General features: G+C 52.5%; 1 protein-coding gene and 1 long non-coding RNA gene across 3 annotated transcripts; one reads left to right on the plus strand and one right to left on the minus strand.

Moving 5' to 3' along the window:
• Positions 1–4,894, plus strand: LOC123820127. 2 transcript variants are annotated; one of them, XR_006785893.1, is made up of 4 exons: positions 1–79; positions 2,891–2,966; positions 3,571–3,645; positions 4,769–4,877. It is a non-coding gene; the product is annotated as an uncharacterized LOC123820127 (long non-coding RNA). The 2 variants fall into 2 exon arrangements; XR_006785894.1 differs by lacking the exon at positions 3,571–3,645 and having other exon boundaries at positions 4,769–4,894.
• On the minus strand, positions 3,503–9,515 carry CUNH9orf152 (chromosome unknown C9orf152 homolog). The gene is made up of 2 exons (XM_045840841.1): positions 9,323–9,515; positions 3,503–5,357 (listed from the first exon to the last, which is right to left on the minus strand). The coding sequence occupies exons 1-2, from the start codon at positions 9,513–9,515 to the stop codon at positions 4,828–4,830; spliced, it is 723 nt and encodes a 240-aa protein (XP_045696797.1). The 3' UTR covers positions 3,503–4,827.
• Positions 9,516–12,022: the final 2,507 nt, after the last annotated feature.

Below are 12,022 nucleotides of genomic sequence, written 5' to 3' on the forward strand. Positions count from 1 at the left end.
GCTTCTGCAGTCTCGTGCTCTGGCGCTGGGGGTTGTGCCTTTGAGGGCCCTGGGAAAAAATGACTCCGACCTTTCAAAGGTATGCTGTCCTAGAGGCATAGGAATCTTGGGCAGGGCTCACTTTTAAGGTAAAGACCGGCCTTTGCTATGGGAGCTCCAGGCCTGGGACCAGACTCCCCGCATGACCTCCCCAGTTAGGAATTCATGACCAGACCATCCCATGTGGTTACTCTCAGTCACGGAGCTTGTCAGGCCTGCTTTATGCCCCCCAGCTTGTCAGGTTTATTCCGCAGCCTCTGTGTTGTCCACGAGTGTTTAGAAAAAGTCACAGTTCCCTCTGGCCTCCAGGTAGAAGCACCGATGTCACCAGCTGTGGTTTTGTTTCAGAAATACAGGCTGGGGTGAAGAATAGGTTTACAGGGATGAGTACGTGAAACATGGAGTTTATGCTTGTGTTCTTATTTATTAATTATTGTATTATTTTTCATATAAGCAGCTGTAATAGTTTAAACACTACTTTTCCCCCATCCTGCATTTGAAGGGGGTTTCCCAGCTGTGATGATACAGAAATCGGTGAAGGGAAGGAAGGATTCAGAAGGCGGTTTAACATAGTAGTATTAAAGGGTAAACTGAGGCATGCTAAGACATTTAATAGTTTATCTGAGCATAAACCGACTTGAATTTGGGGGCCAGATGAAACTGGGGCAGTTATCAAAGAGAGGCAGATCTCCGAGGCAATGGTGGGGGTGGGTTTGCAGCAGAGGCAGGCACAACCATTCTCACTGGGCACCCCCAGCACTAGGGGCCTCCTTCTTCCACAGGAGCCTGTGGGGGCCACCACGTGACCGCACCGAGCCTGCAGACCACGAGTTAGGTCAGAGTAAACAGCCCAGGGAAGTAAGATCAAAGTACACCACGGCCAGTCACATAAAGAGCCCTCTGTGCCCTCCCCGTGTCCTTTTACCCAATGCCAAAAAGCTGTGGGCACAGGAGGGGGAGGGGTGTCTGAGCAAGAAGACCACGCCCCTCCCTCTAGTCTTAAAGGTATAAACCAGGCCGTCCTGGGTGGTAATGGGGGAGGCAAGTTGGTGGTCTCTGACTTGAATATGAGATAGACTTCCAAATTCGAATACTTGCAAGTGTTGAGGACAGATATGAAAGCACTTTAATGATGGGGAGTGACTGACAAGTTAGGGCATCAGGCTGAGCTGGTGTGAGGAGAGCCTGCCCTCTAGCCAGGGATGGGGCAGAATCCACAGCTAATGACAACGTGCTCCCATCCCTATCTTCAACCCACAGGGGCTATTATCGCCTCATTCTACAACTGGGAAATCTGTGACTCTGCCAGTTGAGTGATTCAGCCAAGGTCTTGCCTACCAAGAGCAGTGCTGAGACAAGCCCAGATGCACCGTGCTCCAAGCTTAGGGAGACTGAAGCAAATCTCTGGGCAGCCACGCGGGGGCATCCTCGCTGTGGGCAGACAGGATGCAGGGTGGTGAAGGTTGGTGCGCTCTGACTTGGCCCACTCCAACGGATGTAACCTGCCTGATGCAGGATTTCTGATGTGAGCTGGTTGTTCTCTACTCTAGGATAATCTTCTGCTAGCACTGTGGAGAGTGTGGAAAGAGAAAATTAGCTCCAGTCCTAACCAGCATGGAAGGAAAATTGTGGTCTTGGGTAGAGTGACAGCCCAGATGTAATCTGAGCCCTTGGCCCCAACAGTTTGACAACCCAAGTGTTAGTAAAAGTGCGTGTGATTGTAACACAGAGAAATGGTTCCGGTCTAATGCCTGGCAGAAGCGGCCTCGAGGGAAAGGAGGGGAAGGACCGCAAACCAGACTTTCTTGGCCTTATCTCCCTTCAACCTCCGCCACAGGGAACTTTCTATCCGCAGCTCACCCCAGGCTGCGGATGACCCGGTCCTGGGGAGAGGCAGGCCTCTCGGGCAAAGGAACTCTCAGCAGCTGGGACCTGAGCTTGCTAACAATGGCCTGGCCTGCCCTCGGCAGAAATGTTTCCCCGCCCCTCTGGCATTTCCTCTTGGCCTCTGGCCTCTTCAGACCACACTCTAGGAAAAGCGACTCCAGACTGGAGAATGTGGACTCCAGAAAATGGGGATCTGTGGGTGTTTTGCAATGAGGGGAGTAACTGTGCAACATCTTGCCCTTGGGGTCTGTGACTTCACATTCCCTGGCTTGTCTTTCCCCTGGTCACTCCCCTTCAGTGTCCCATGCTGCCCCCTCCTCCATCTACCCCACTTCCTCTAGGTAAGAATTGGGAAAATTCTCAGAGACCTTCAGCCAAGTAAATTGGGAGTCTCCAGGACTCACTCTGGACCCTGTCTTCTCTCTGCACTCTGCATAGGTGAGCTCATTTCTGCTCAGTCTTTTGAGGATCTCTACATACTCGTGACGCTTAATTAAATTCATGTCCAGCCCAGAACTCCCGTCCCATTTATACCTGTCTATTTGATATCTTCATCTGTGTGTCTCCTGAGTATCTCCAACACGGTGGCCTTCAAACTGAACTTCATGTTCCTTCAGGAAACCCTGTTGATTCTATCTCCAAAGTATGTATCAGATGCATTCATTTTTCTCCACCTCCCTGCTTGCACTCCCACTTGAGCTAACAGCATCTTTCCCACTCGCCTTGCCATGGCCCTTTCCCCCCGACATCGCCTCCCAGCATGACCCTCAACTCATTCTCCATAGAACCAGAGTAACCTGGTTAAACTGCAAATCAAGTCATTTTAGTCTCACATGTAAATCCCTTACTGGCTACTTTTTGTATTTGGAGTGAAATCTAGTATTGTACCGTGACCTGGCTCCTGTCTACCTGTGTTAGCCATTAGTGCTGCTCACCTGTGCTTCCATGTCTTCTCTCCTGCTAGGTGCACGGGATGATCGAACTTTCTCATACCCTTCGAGTGGAGATAAGAACACGGGACTTGCTTTGGACAATGAAATGTGAGTAAAACCGACAAGAGCCAGTACATGACCATTGATGCATATAGTTTCTTCTCCTGCTACAGTGATTCAGGAAACCAGTGATGGTGTGGTGGTGCCACAACATTGAAGCAGCCTGAATTGCTGGTAGTAAATTCAGGAAAGCTTCCCTGGGAGTTTGCCCAAATCCATAGCAGGCTTTTGATGAGTGAGACAAAAAAAGATGTGGGGGTTGTGAGATGTGGGGGTTGTTTGTTACTGCAGCAAGACACAGCCTGATTGATACACTACAGAAAGGGGGGTTAGTTGTAGGAATCTCTTTTTTCTTAATTTCTTTAAGTCCTCATCTGAGTATATGTTTATTGATTTGAGAGAGAGAGAGAGACATCAGTGTAAGAGAAACCGATTTGTTGCCTCCCGTACACACCCTGACCAGGGATCGGAACCATCAACCTTTTGGTGTATGAGATGACGTTCCAACCAACTGAGCCACCTGGCCAGGGAGTGGGAATCTTTTTTAAAATAAAATCAAATGACACAGTTTTGTTTTCGTTTTCTTCAGAAAATGGTCTTGTTTTTCATTAGGCTATAAAAAATGTAACAACTTTTCCATTATTCACAAAAGGAATCACAATGAATACCCAAGTTGGAGTGAGTTTCTGGGTGGCCCAAGGAGCAAGCACACATGTATTTTTGGCAGGTAATGACAATCCTAGCGAACCACTCAGGATGTGGATAGGCAAGGCTCTGCCGTGGGGGAAAAGGATGTGGGAGAAACTACAGAGAGGGGATCGATATGAGGAAGAGGCACCTCGGATGTGTTTAAGTATCATTACTGAAGTTAAATATTAACCAGGAAAGACACACTTTACTCCCCATCTCACCCAAGTAACACCTGCTTCACTTTCTCCTACGTTTAAACTGTCCCAGGAAGGGGCCGAGCGACCCAAATGCGGCAGCAAAGGGCACCGTGTGAGGGAAACACATATGTTCTAAGAAGGAACGTTTCTTTGGCTCCTCGTTTCTTAGACCCCTGTGACTATAGGTCTTGAATGATGGGCAGTGTTAATAAGAACTTAATTTAGAGAGGGGGGAGAGGGAGGGAGGAAAAGAGGGAGAGACGACAGACAAATAGAAAAGTAGAAAGAAGGGAGGAGGGGAAGGAAGGGAAGGAGGAAGGACAGAGGGAAATAACTCTGTGACATGGGTGGGGGGGTGCCATCTCAATGGGAGGTGAGAGGTGACCAATGCTTCCTAAAGGCCCCTTAAACACCCACAGTGGTAGGTGGCATTGCTCTGCCCCCTTTCCCCCCGGGGGACCATACCCTGGGAAGCTCAGGCTGAAACGGTGTGGTCACTACCAGTAAACGTAGTGACTTCTAACTGAGCTGGCCTCCAGGCAGAGCAACCAGAAAAAGGCAATTCTCAGAGCTCAGTCTTCTCCAGGACACGTGAGAAATCACCAGAAGGCAGTGGACACGAGATCATTCACGTTCGTCCACACTCCAGGGCACTGCCAAGGCATCCCAGGGGCTAGGGCCCCTGTTTCGTTGGTCAGAATTCCCCGGTGCTGGGGACTGAGCAGGTGCCCTACCAGGCATCCGGGGCTCCGCGGCAACGTCTTGTTTAAGCAGAATGGGGCTGCATTGGTCAGACAGCACTCCTTCCTCCTCTGCTGTGAGCAGTCCTGTCTGGGCAGCCTCTCTTCTGCCGAAGGACAAGACTCTGTGCCCACCGTGCAGTCCATTTCCCACAGTCCCTACCCTGGAGTTAGTCCAGTTCTGTGCACAGCTGGAGGTCCTCACTGTGGCTCTGTCTCCTAGGTTCTTGGATGAGGCCGCAGATGGCGTCAAAGTCGGGACATCTGGCTGCGTGGAAAGCGTCAGGCTGGGCCATATAAGCCCAGGTTGCGGGCAGCTTGGGAGATCCTGGGAGTTTTCCTCTGGGGAAATGGATAGTGAGCTGGTGTTCCAGACCTGTGTGGGTTCCTTATGGAGGAAGGGCACTGGATGCCATTGCTTAAGCCAGATCCCACTGCCTGCGTTTGTGTTCTGCCCACCTGACCCTCGTGCAGGGGTGCTGCCTCTGGCGTTGTGGTCTCTTGCTGAGTCATCTGCTTGTTTTCAAGTAAGCCTGGGTCCCTTTGCTGTGGCAGCCTTTGCCCAGACCCTGTGAACTTGCCCTTGTGTTTTATGTGATGACTGGTCTCCTGGTGGAAGGCTTGGACCGAGCAGTGCATCTGCAGGTGTGTGCGCCACAGAGCCCCGAGGACCTGTGGGTAGCCTCCCTCATCCTCCTCCCGCATCCCTGCCACCTCAGGATCCGCCTGGTCCAGGAACAGTGAGTGCCTCCTCTCCTTGTTGATCCAAACAGCGCTGACCATGGATTCAGCAGGAGCTGGTGTGTTCCCTCCTGAGAAAGCAAAGGCACAAGCAGGGTCACTGCCGGAAGGTACGTGGGCAGCTCTCATTAATGAGGGCTATGCCCCAAATGGCACAGAGGCCAGGTCCCCAGTACATTGTGTGTGTGTGCACGCATATATAGGGAAACACATGTGATTCCACTCACACATGCTCACACAAGTGCACGCCCTCCCAACCTCGCTCATTCACATACTCACACCCATGCGAGCTGTCTCTGTCTTTCTCTCTCTCACGTACACAAGCATTCATTCATATAACAAATATTTACTGAGCACTTATTATGTGCCAGGTATTATTTATTCTAGGTCCTGGAAATTCAGCAGTGAACATGGAGACAACACCCCTACCTTCACGATGTGTTCTAGTCAGGTAGAAAAGCAGTAAGCAAATGAATGGAATAAAGTGGCAGCTGGTGACCAATGCCATAGAGAAAAACTCAAGCACCACAGAATTTAATAAGAGATCTCAGCTTTTGCCTGCACTGAGGGAGTGGCCCCTGGGAAGAGCACAGGACGTAGCATCTCGGGCTGAAAGAGTGTCAAGGAGAGAAGGCACACAGGTGACCACCTGTCAGGATTCACATGCACTCCCCAGTGGAAAGGACTCAACTTTTGGGTCTGTGTGTTGTATGATCCTGAGAACAGGTTTACCACCCAGGGCGGGGGAGGACTCGTCCTTATCCTTCCTTCCCACAGACTCTGTTGTAGGAACACATTTGCAGCACCCACTGCTGCCCTGAACGGACCTCAGGGATGGGGATGCGGAACCAAGTCTCTCTTCAGGGCCGTATCCTTACCACCTTGTCGAACAGGATAGTTTCCTGCCAGCTCTGGGGGGGCAGCGAGGACTGTGGGAGTGAAGGTCTATAAGGCACGTTCTTATAGCAAGTGGGCCTGTGGCCGGCCTGGAGAGCCCTCTGAAATGTTTACAAAGCTCCCTTGAGCATTCTGGCATTTGTCACCTGCAGGAGGCCCTGTAGGTGACAAAGGATATGGCAGGAGTAGAGAGAGAGCATTGGAGGAACTGAGTCAGAGGAAGCCCCTGAGCTCCAGTCCTGGGAACCCAGCACACACAGAGGACCTACGCAGCCGTCTTTGCCGCATCACAGTCCCGCAAGCACGAGCTCCAGTGGGAAGACAGAAGATTTGTTCCTGCTTCTTTCCTGCACAACTGTCTTCTTGGTGTAACAAACACGAAGACCTTTACAGATATTCAACATGCTCTGTGCTTAATCTGTGAACAGAGGAGGGGGGAGGTGCTGCTTCCTTGATTCCCCATCCTCGGTTCCATTTGCTGGAAGATAGGGGTCAGGGAAGAGGCGTTTTGCGCTCCTCCTTGGTTTCTCTCTCAGCTGGATGGAGGAACGGGGACTGGGGAGCTGCAATGAGGAGCCGCCTGCCAGTGCTGTTGGGAATGCCGGACGACATGTGCACATAAACCACCCGGCCCAGACATGAGCTCCCATCCCTAGTCCCTTCTCCACGAGACGAGTCCCACACTATCTGCATGTGACAAAAGCGCATGCCTTTTGGACACCAGCCACTGGGGCGCAGGGCCTTCCTGGGCCCCAGCTCATGCTTCCACGGTGCCCTTATGTTGCGTCAGTGCAGCGATGCTGCTCCTTGGAACCGAAAGTCTAGAATTTAGATCCATCCCATAACGCTAAGACCGGATGAAGAATGCTAATTCAAGGCCCTTCATTCCACGAATTAACTCCCAGACCACCTGCCCTTCCAAACACAACTCAATGTCTTGAGACACTGGAATCTAGTTTCAGTCGAAGCCAATCTCAACGGTCCCTGTATCCTCCTGGGTGTCTGTATGCTGTGCACAAGGCATCACTGTCTCCTAAACTTCCTCTGTGCACTTGGCTTCATGACATGAATACCACCTGTTGTTTCCTACCCATGAAAAAATATTTAATTGTAGTAAAACATGCATAAGACTTAGCATCTTAGCGACTTTAAGGGTATGCCTCAAGGCTCAGTGGCATCAAGCACACTCACGCCGCCAGGCAGCTGATCCCCAGCCCTTGTTCATCCTCCCAAGCTGACCTCTGTACCCGTGCAACCACGGCTCTCTGCTCCCCCCTCCTCCCTGCCCCTGGCAACCACCCCTCAGCTCTCTGCCTCTGTGAGTCTGCCGACTCCAGGGACCTCACAGAAGCAGAATGGCACCGTATTTGTCTTCTTGCGACTGGCTTATTTCACTTAGCATAATGTTCTCAAAGTTCAACTGTGGTTCTCCAAGGCCCACCTGTGAACGAGTTTCCTGCCTTTCTAAGGCTATAATATTCCGCTCCTACCATTTTGCGTTCTTCTCTCTGTCTCTCCATGCTTCTTTTCCTTGGCTTGTCTCTTAAGTAGTTGAATACTCCAGAACTCTAGTGTTCATCCTAGCCTCTTATCAGTTTCCATATTGACCTGCCGCAGTTTTACCCAAACTCACAGCTTCAGCTGCAAATCTCTACCTCCAGCCCCAGTTCTTTCCCTGAGATCCAGGCTGGCGGGAAGTCCCACAGACAACTGTCTCCGATGCGGCATATTCACAAACAGGTTTCCCCCTCCCTCCTTGAGTCTTCGTCTTCTGTCTTCCCTGTCTCCATGAATGGCAGGCACCACCGTCTACCCTGCTGCTCAAAGACTGGCGAGATTGCTTTTTTGTCTCCCTAGCAACACTTTCATCTTACTTTTGTCAATGTACCCTGATTTCTTCCTGGAGTAGGTAGCTCTGAGTTACAGAATGCACGAGGAAGGGCCAGCTGGGAGGAGTAGGGGAAGGGGATGGTGAATTCCATAGGGCATGTTAAGTGTGCGTTGTTTTTGGTACATGGATTCGTAAGTCTGAATTGCAGGCGTGTTGAGCATGGTGCTTTCATTAGCTAATGGTTTCATGTAATGAATGTTTGCTGAATGAATGAATGAATGAATGAATGAACAACATTGAGGATGAGATAGGGCTTTAGGAAACTTTCAGCTTAAGCCTGCCTGCAGAGGTGGGGGGCAGGGTTATTTGGCTGTGACAGTTGGTTCAAATGGATCCCGTTGCTTGGCAACAGCCCAAGTAATGGGAGATGGTCGCTTTCAGCTCAGAAGTGGCACTTTTGTCTCCAAAAGGCAGCACGCTTCCTGTCCAGGATGGTGAGGTCCCTCTGGCCCCTGATTTCTTTCCAGCCTGACCTACTGTGGGGCGGGTTTCTCAATGAGTGCTGAACTATACAGATAGCCACAGAAATTCCCAGCACAGCCTTGACCTTTCAGGGCACCTTCCCACCTCCCTCGACCTGTTCCTCTGTTAGAGGTTGAAGGGCTGGGGTTTGGCAATCACTTGATTCCTGATTCCTGTGTTCCTAACTTCCTCCTGCCATGAAATCTGAGTTCCCAAAAGGAACAGGCTTCTTCCCTTAAAGGGGGAGGGGTGCTTCTGTGTCTCATTGCACCTCCCTGGCTGCCGTCTGAGGCTGTGAGGAGCAAGCTGCCAGAGCCCTGCACTGCCTCAGGCCAAGACCCAGGCTGTTAGGGATGCCGTGTCTTCTCTCTCCTGAGCCAGGTTCTCGGGTTTGCAGGAGGGGCCTGGGTGAGACCCAGCCGGGAAGCAGAGGTCCCATCTCCCCACCTGGCTTAGCAGGGGGGCCCAGCCTGGCTCACCTGGCAGACCAGTCCAGCAAGATCAGAACAGAAAAGCAGAGGCCAGGGAACAGCAGGCTGCTGGCCAGATGCCTGACTGAGGGCCCTGGCTCAGTAGACAGAGGACTGAGTCCAGCAGGGCTACCCTGAGCCAGCCTCCCTGCTCTGGCTCCCACTCCAGGGTACCTGCCTTCCTGCTCCTCCCCACCAGGGGAATCTTCTCCCCTGGCCGAGCCCTGGGACCCCCAGCCACTCATTATCCCCCGGTCCACCCATAGCCAGGCCCTCCTCCCCTCCATGGCTGCTCCCAGCAGCCGACCAGCGTTACCTATGGGGAGCACCACGAGGTGGGCCTGGGTCCTCTGCTGCTGCCTCAAGCCTTTGTACTGGGCTCGCAGGAGCTGGATGCTGAGTGGGGGCCCTTTCCCCAGGGCCTGCGTGTTGGAGCCGTCAGCCATGAAGCAAGACCCCAGCTCCCAGAAGTGGGCCGGGCACAGGCTGGGGTAGGGCAACCCCTTCATCTGGATCCGGGAGAAATGCAAACACTGGGTGGGGCAGGAGCGGGGAGGAGTGGGAGGTGGTGGGGCTGAAGAAGGAGGGTGGGGAGGAAAGTGAGGAGGGAGGGTGGAAAGATGCAGGGGAGGGAGAGGGAGGGAGGAGGCATCGGCAGGGGGACGCTAAGTGGAAAGGAGCAGAGTGGAGGCAAATGCGGGGCCCAGTGAAAAGGTGGGGGAAGGAGTACAGCGGAGTGTGGGGTGGGGAGAAAGGCCAGTGAGGGAACTGGGGAGAGGAGAGGAGAAGGGGTGGGAGAGAGGGAGGAATAGTCAGGGGAAGCAGGGAAAATGGGGAGCAGGAAGGGGTATGCGAAGAGGGAAGGGGAGAATGAAGGAAGAAGGTGACAGTGGGGGGGTGTTAATAGATGAGAAGAGAGGGAGGCGGGCAGGGGCTGCGGGAGGAGGAGGGGGGAAGAAATGAGTGGGGGCTGAGAGACTGAGGGGCACAGAGATGAGGGGAAGGGCCGGGGGATAATGAGGAAGGCAAACACAGCTGCTCAGGGTCCTTCTGAGGGCCCAAGGCGGCGGTGGTGTAGTCCAGGTCCTTCGGTGCTGGATCCTGAAGTTTAGTATCCACAGTGAGGTCTCCCACCCACCGGCAGAGCTGGAGCTGATGCTGGGAATGCCGAGTGCCCGCTCAGCTCACACCCCTTGGACTGGCACCTAGACACCCATCAGCAAACCTGTCCGTTCAGTTTGCATTTGGAAAAGAAACACCCTCTTCAGCCTCACGCAGCAGCTGCCCGGGGAGTGTGCGGGCTGCAGCCATGTCCCAGGGAAACCCAGCAGCAAAGTTGTTCCCAAGATCTGCACTCACCCCCAAAACGCATCTCAGGAAAAAGCCCAACCCCACTTTGTCCTCTTCCTTGGGGACAGAGCCCAGGGGACCCCAGGCCTCCAGCCAGCCCCACCTCCCTGACATTTGATGCAGCCTCTGCGGTCTCAGCGTTCTGCCACCAGGCAATGAGCTGGTGTTTATCTTTCCCACAGCTGGGGACTCCCTCGGCCTCTGCCCGCCAGCCCCCCACCCCCACCTCTGGAAACCCTCTGAATCTTAGACGTTCTGTCTTTTGCACGAGCTTCGACCTATCCTTGCTCCACTTAGACGATGAAGCCCCTTTCTATCTTCTCCTAACATCAGGCTAACAGCTTACCCCAAACCCAATATGACTACAGAGGCAATGGAAACAGAGACTGGACGTAGAAGTCTGAGGGGTTAGCTGGATGGGACCTAGTCACCCGATATGCATAAGAGGCGGAGGGTACATCTCCACTGGGCAGTGTGTGATTTTGCTAGGGCTGCAGAACAAAGCAAAGTACCACAGATTGCTAGTCATCTGTGTGTCACTGGAAATTGCTAGTCGTTGGATGTGGGTTGCGTGTGGATGCATGTCCCAGTCATTGGCTGTGGGGGCGAGATGGAGGGTGCACTTCCTTGGGAGATGTGTCAGTTTGCTGGGGCTGCAAAATAAAGTACCGCAAATGGGGGGCCTGAACAACAGAAATGCCTTATCTCACGGGTCTGGAGGCTCGAAGGCTGAGATCAAGGTCTGTAAGGTCAGTTCCTTCTGGTGACCGTGGAGATAATCCATGCCGTGTCTGCCATCCAGCTTCTGGTGGTTTGCTGGCAATCTTTTGTGTTCTTTGGCTGGTAGATGCATCACCTGATCTCTGCCTTTAGAGTCACGTGGTGTTCTCCCTGTGCACACGTCTCTGTGTCAAAATTTCCCCTATTCATGAGGAAGGACAACAGACGTATTGGATTAGGGCCCACTAATGACCTCATCTTCATCCAATTATTCTTTATCTGCAATGACTCTATCTCCAAATAGGGTCCCATGCTGAGGCCCTGGGATCAGGACTTCAACGTAAGAATTTGGGGCACACAATTTCACATAGCAGGCAGGGGGAATGGCAGTGCCTTTCGTGCAGGTGGTGCAGGTGGGTAGCAGATGGTGAGGGGAGGGAAAAGAGGAGGGCTTCATTTCACATGTTACATTCTCGGTGTTGCTGGGTCAGCAGAAGGGGGTTAGATGCTTGGTAGAGAGATGTGTCATCAGTTGTGAAAATGGTGCAGCTCATTACTGGGGAAGTTTTGACATTAGACAGTCAGGTATGTATGGAACGGAGAGACGGTCCAAGTAGCTCCTCCTTTTCCCTTTCAGTCTCCCGGTCAGCTTGTTCCTGTCCCTGTGTGGTGGGCAGAAGACAGGCTTCCCCTGTGCTCCTCCAGTGCCTTCCTTCTCTCCTCGTGTCCCAGGTCGGGCTACTTTCTCTCGGCCTCTGGTCCATCATTGTGCTCCAAGTGTTCAAAGAAAGGATGAGTGGGCTAGGCTGGCGGAGTTTCTGCAAGGGTACTTCTTAACATAATTTCTGTACTATTATGTTTTTCAAAAAGGTCTCTCTCTTTCTGCCACCTTGTCAAGACCTTCTTAGTTTTCCTGGCTTGGGTTGGGTGTGGCTCCATCTGCCGA

The sequence above is a fragment of the Phyllostomus hastatus genome, unplaced genomic scaffold (assembly GCF_019186645.2).
Source record: "Phyllostomus hastatus isolate PE091 unplaced genomic scaffold, TTU_PhHast_1.1 phas_contig_34, whole genome shotgun sequence".
Lineage (NCBI taxonomy): Eukaryota > Metazoa > Chordata > Mammalia > Chiroptera > Phyllostomidae > Phyllostomus > Phyllostomus hastatus.

What these genes read in the sequence shown, in the direction of transcription:
- CUNH9orf152 (XM_045840841.1), bottom strand. Translation starts at nt 9,515, where the DNA reads ATGAAGGGGTTGCCCTACCCCAGCCTGTGCCCGGCCCACTTCTGGGAG. An exon ending in CCTCGTGGTGCTCCCCATAG is followed by an intron (nt 5,358 to 9,322) that starts GTAACGCTGGTC and finishes TTGCTTTCTCAG; the next exon opens with GAGGGAACACACCAGCTCCT.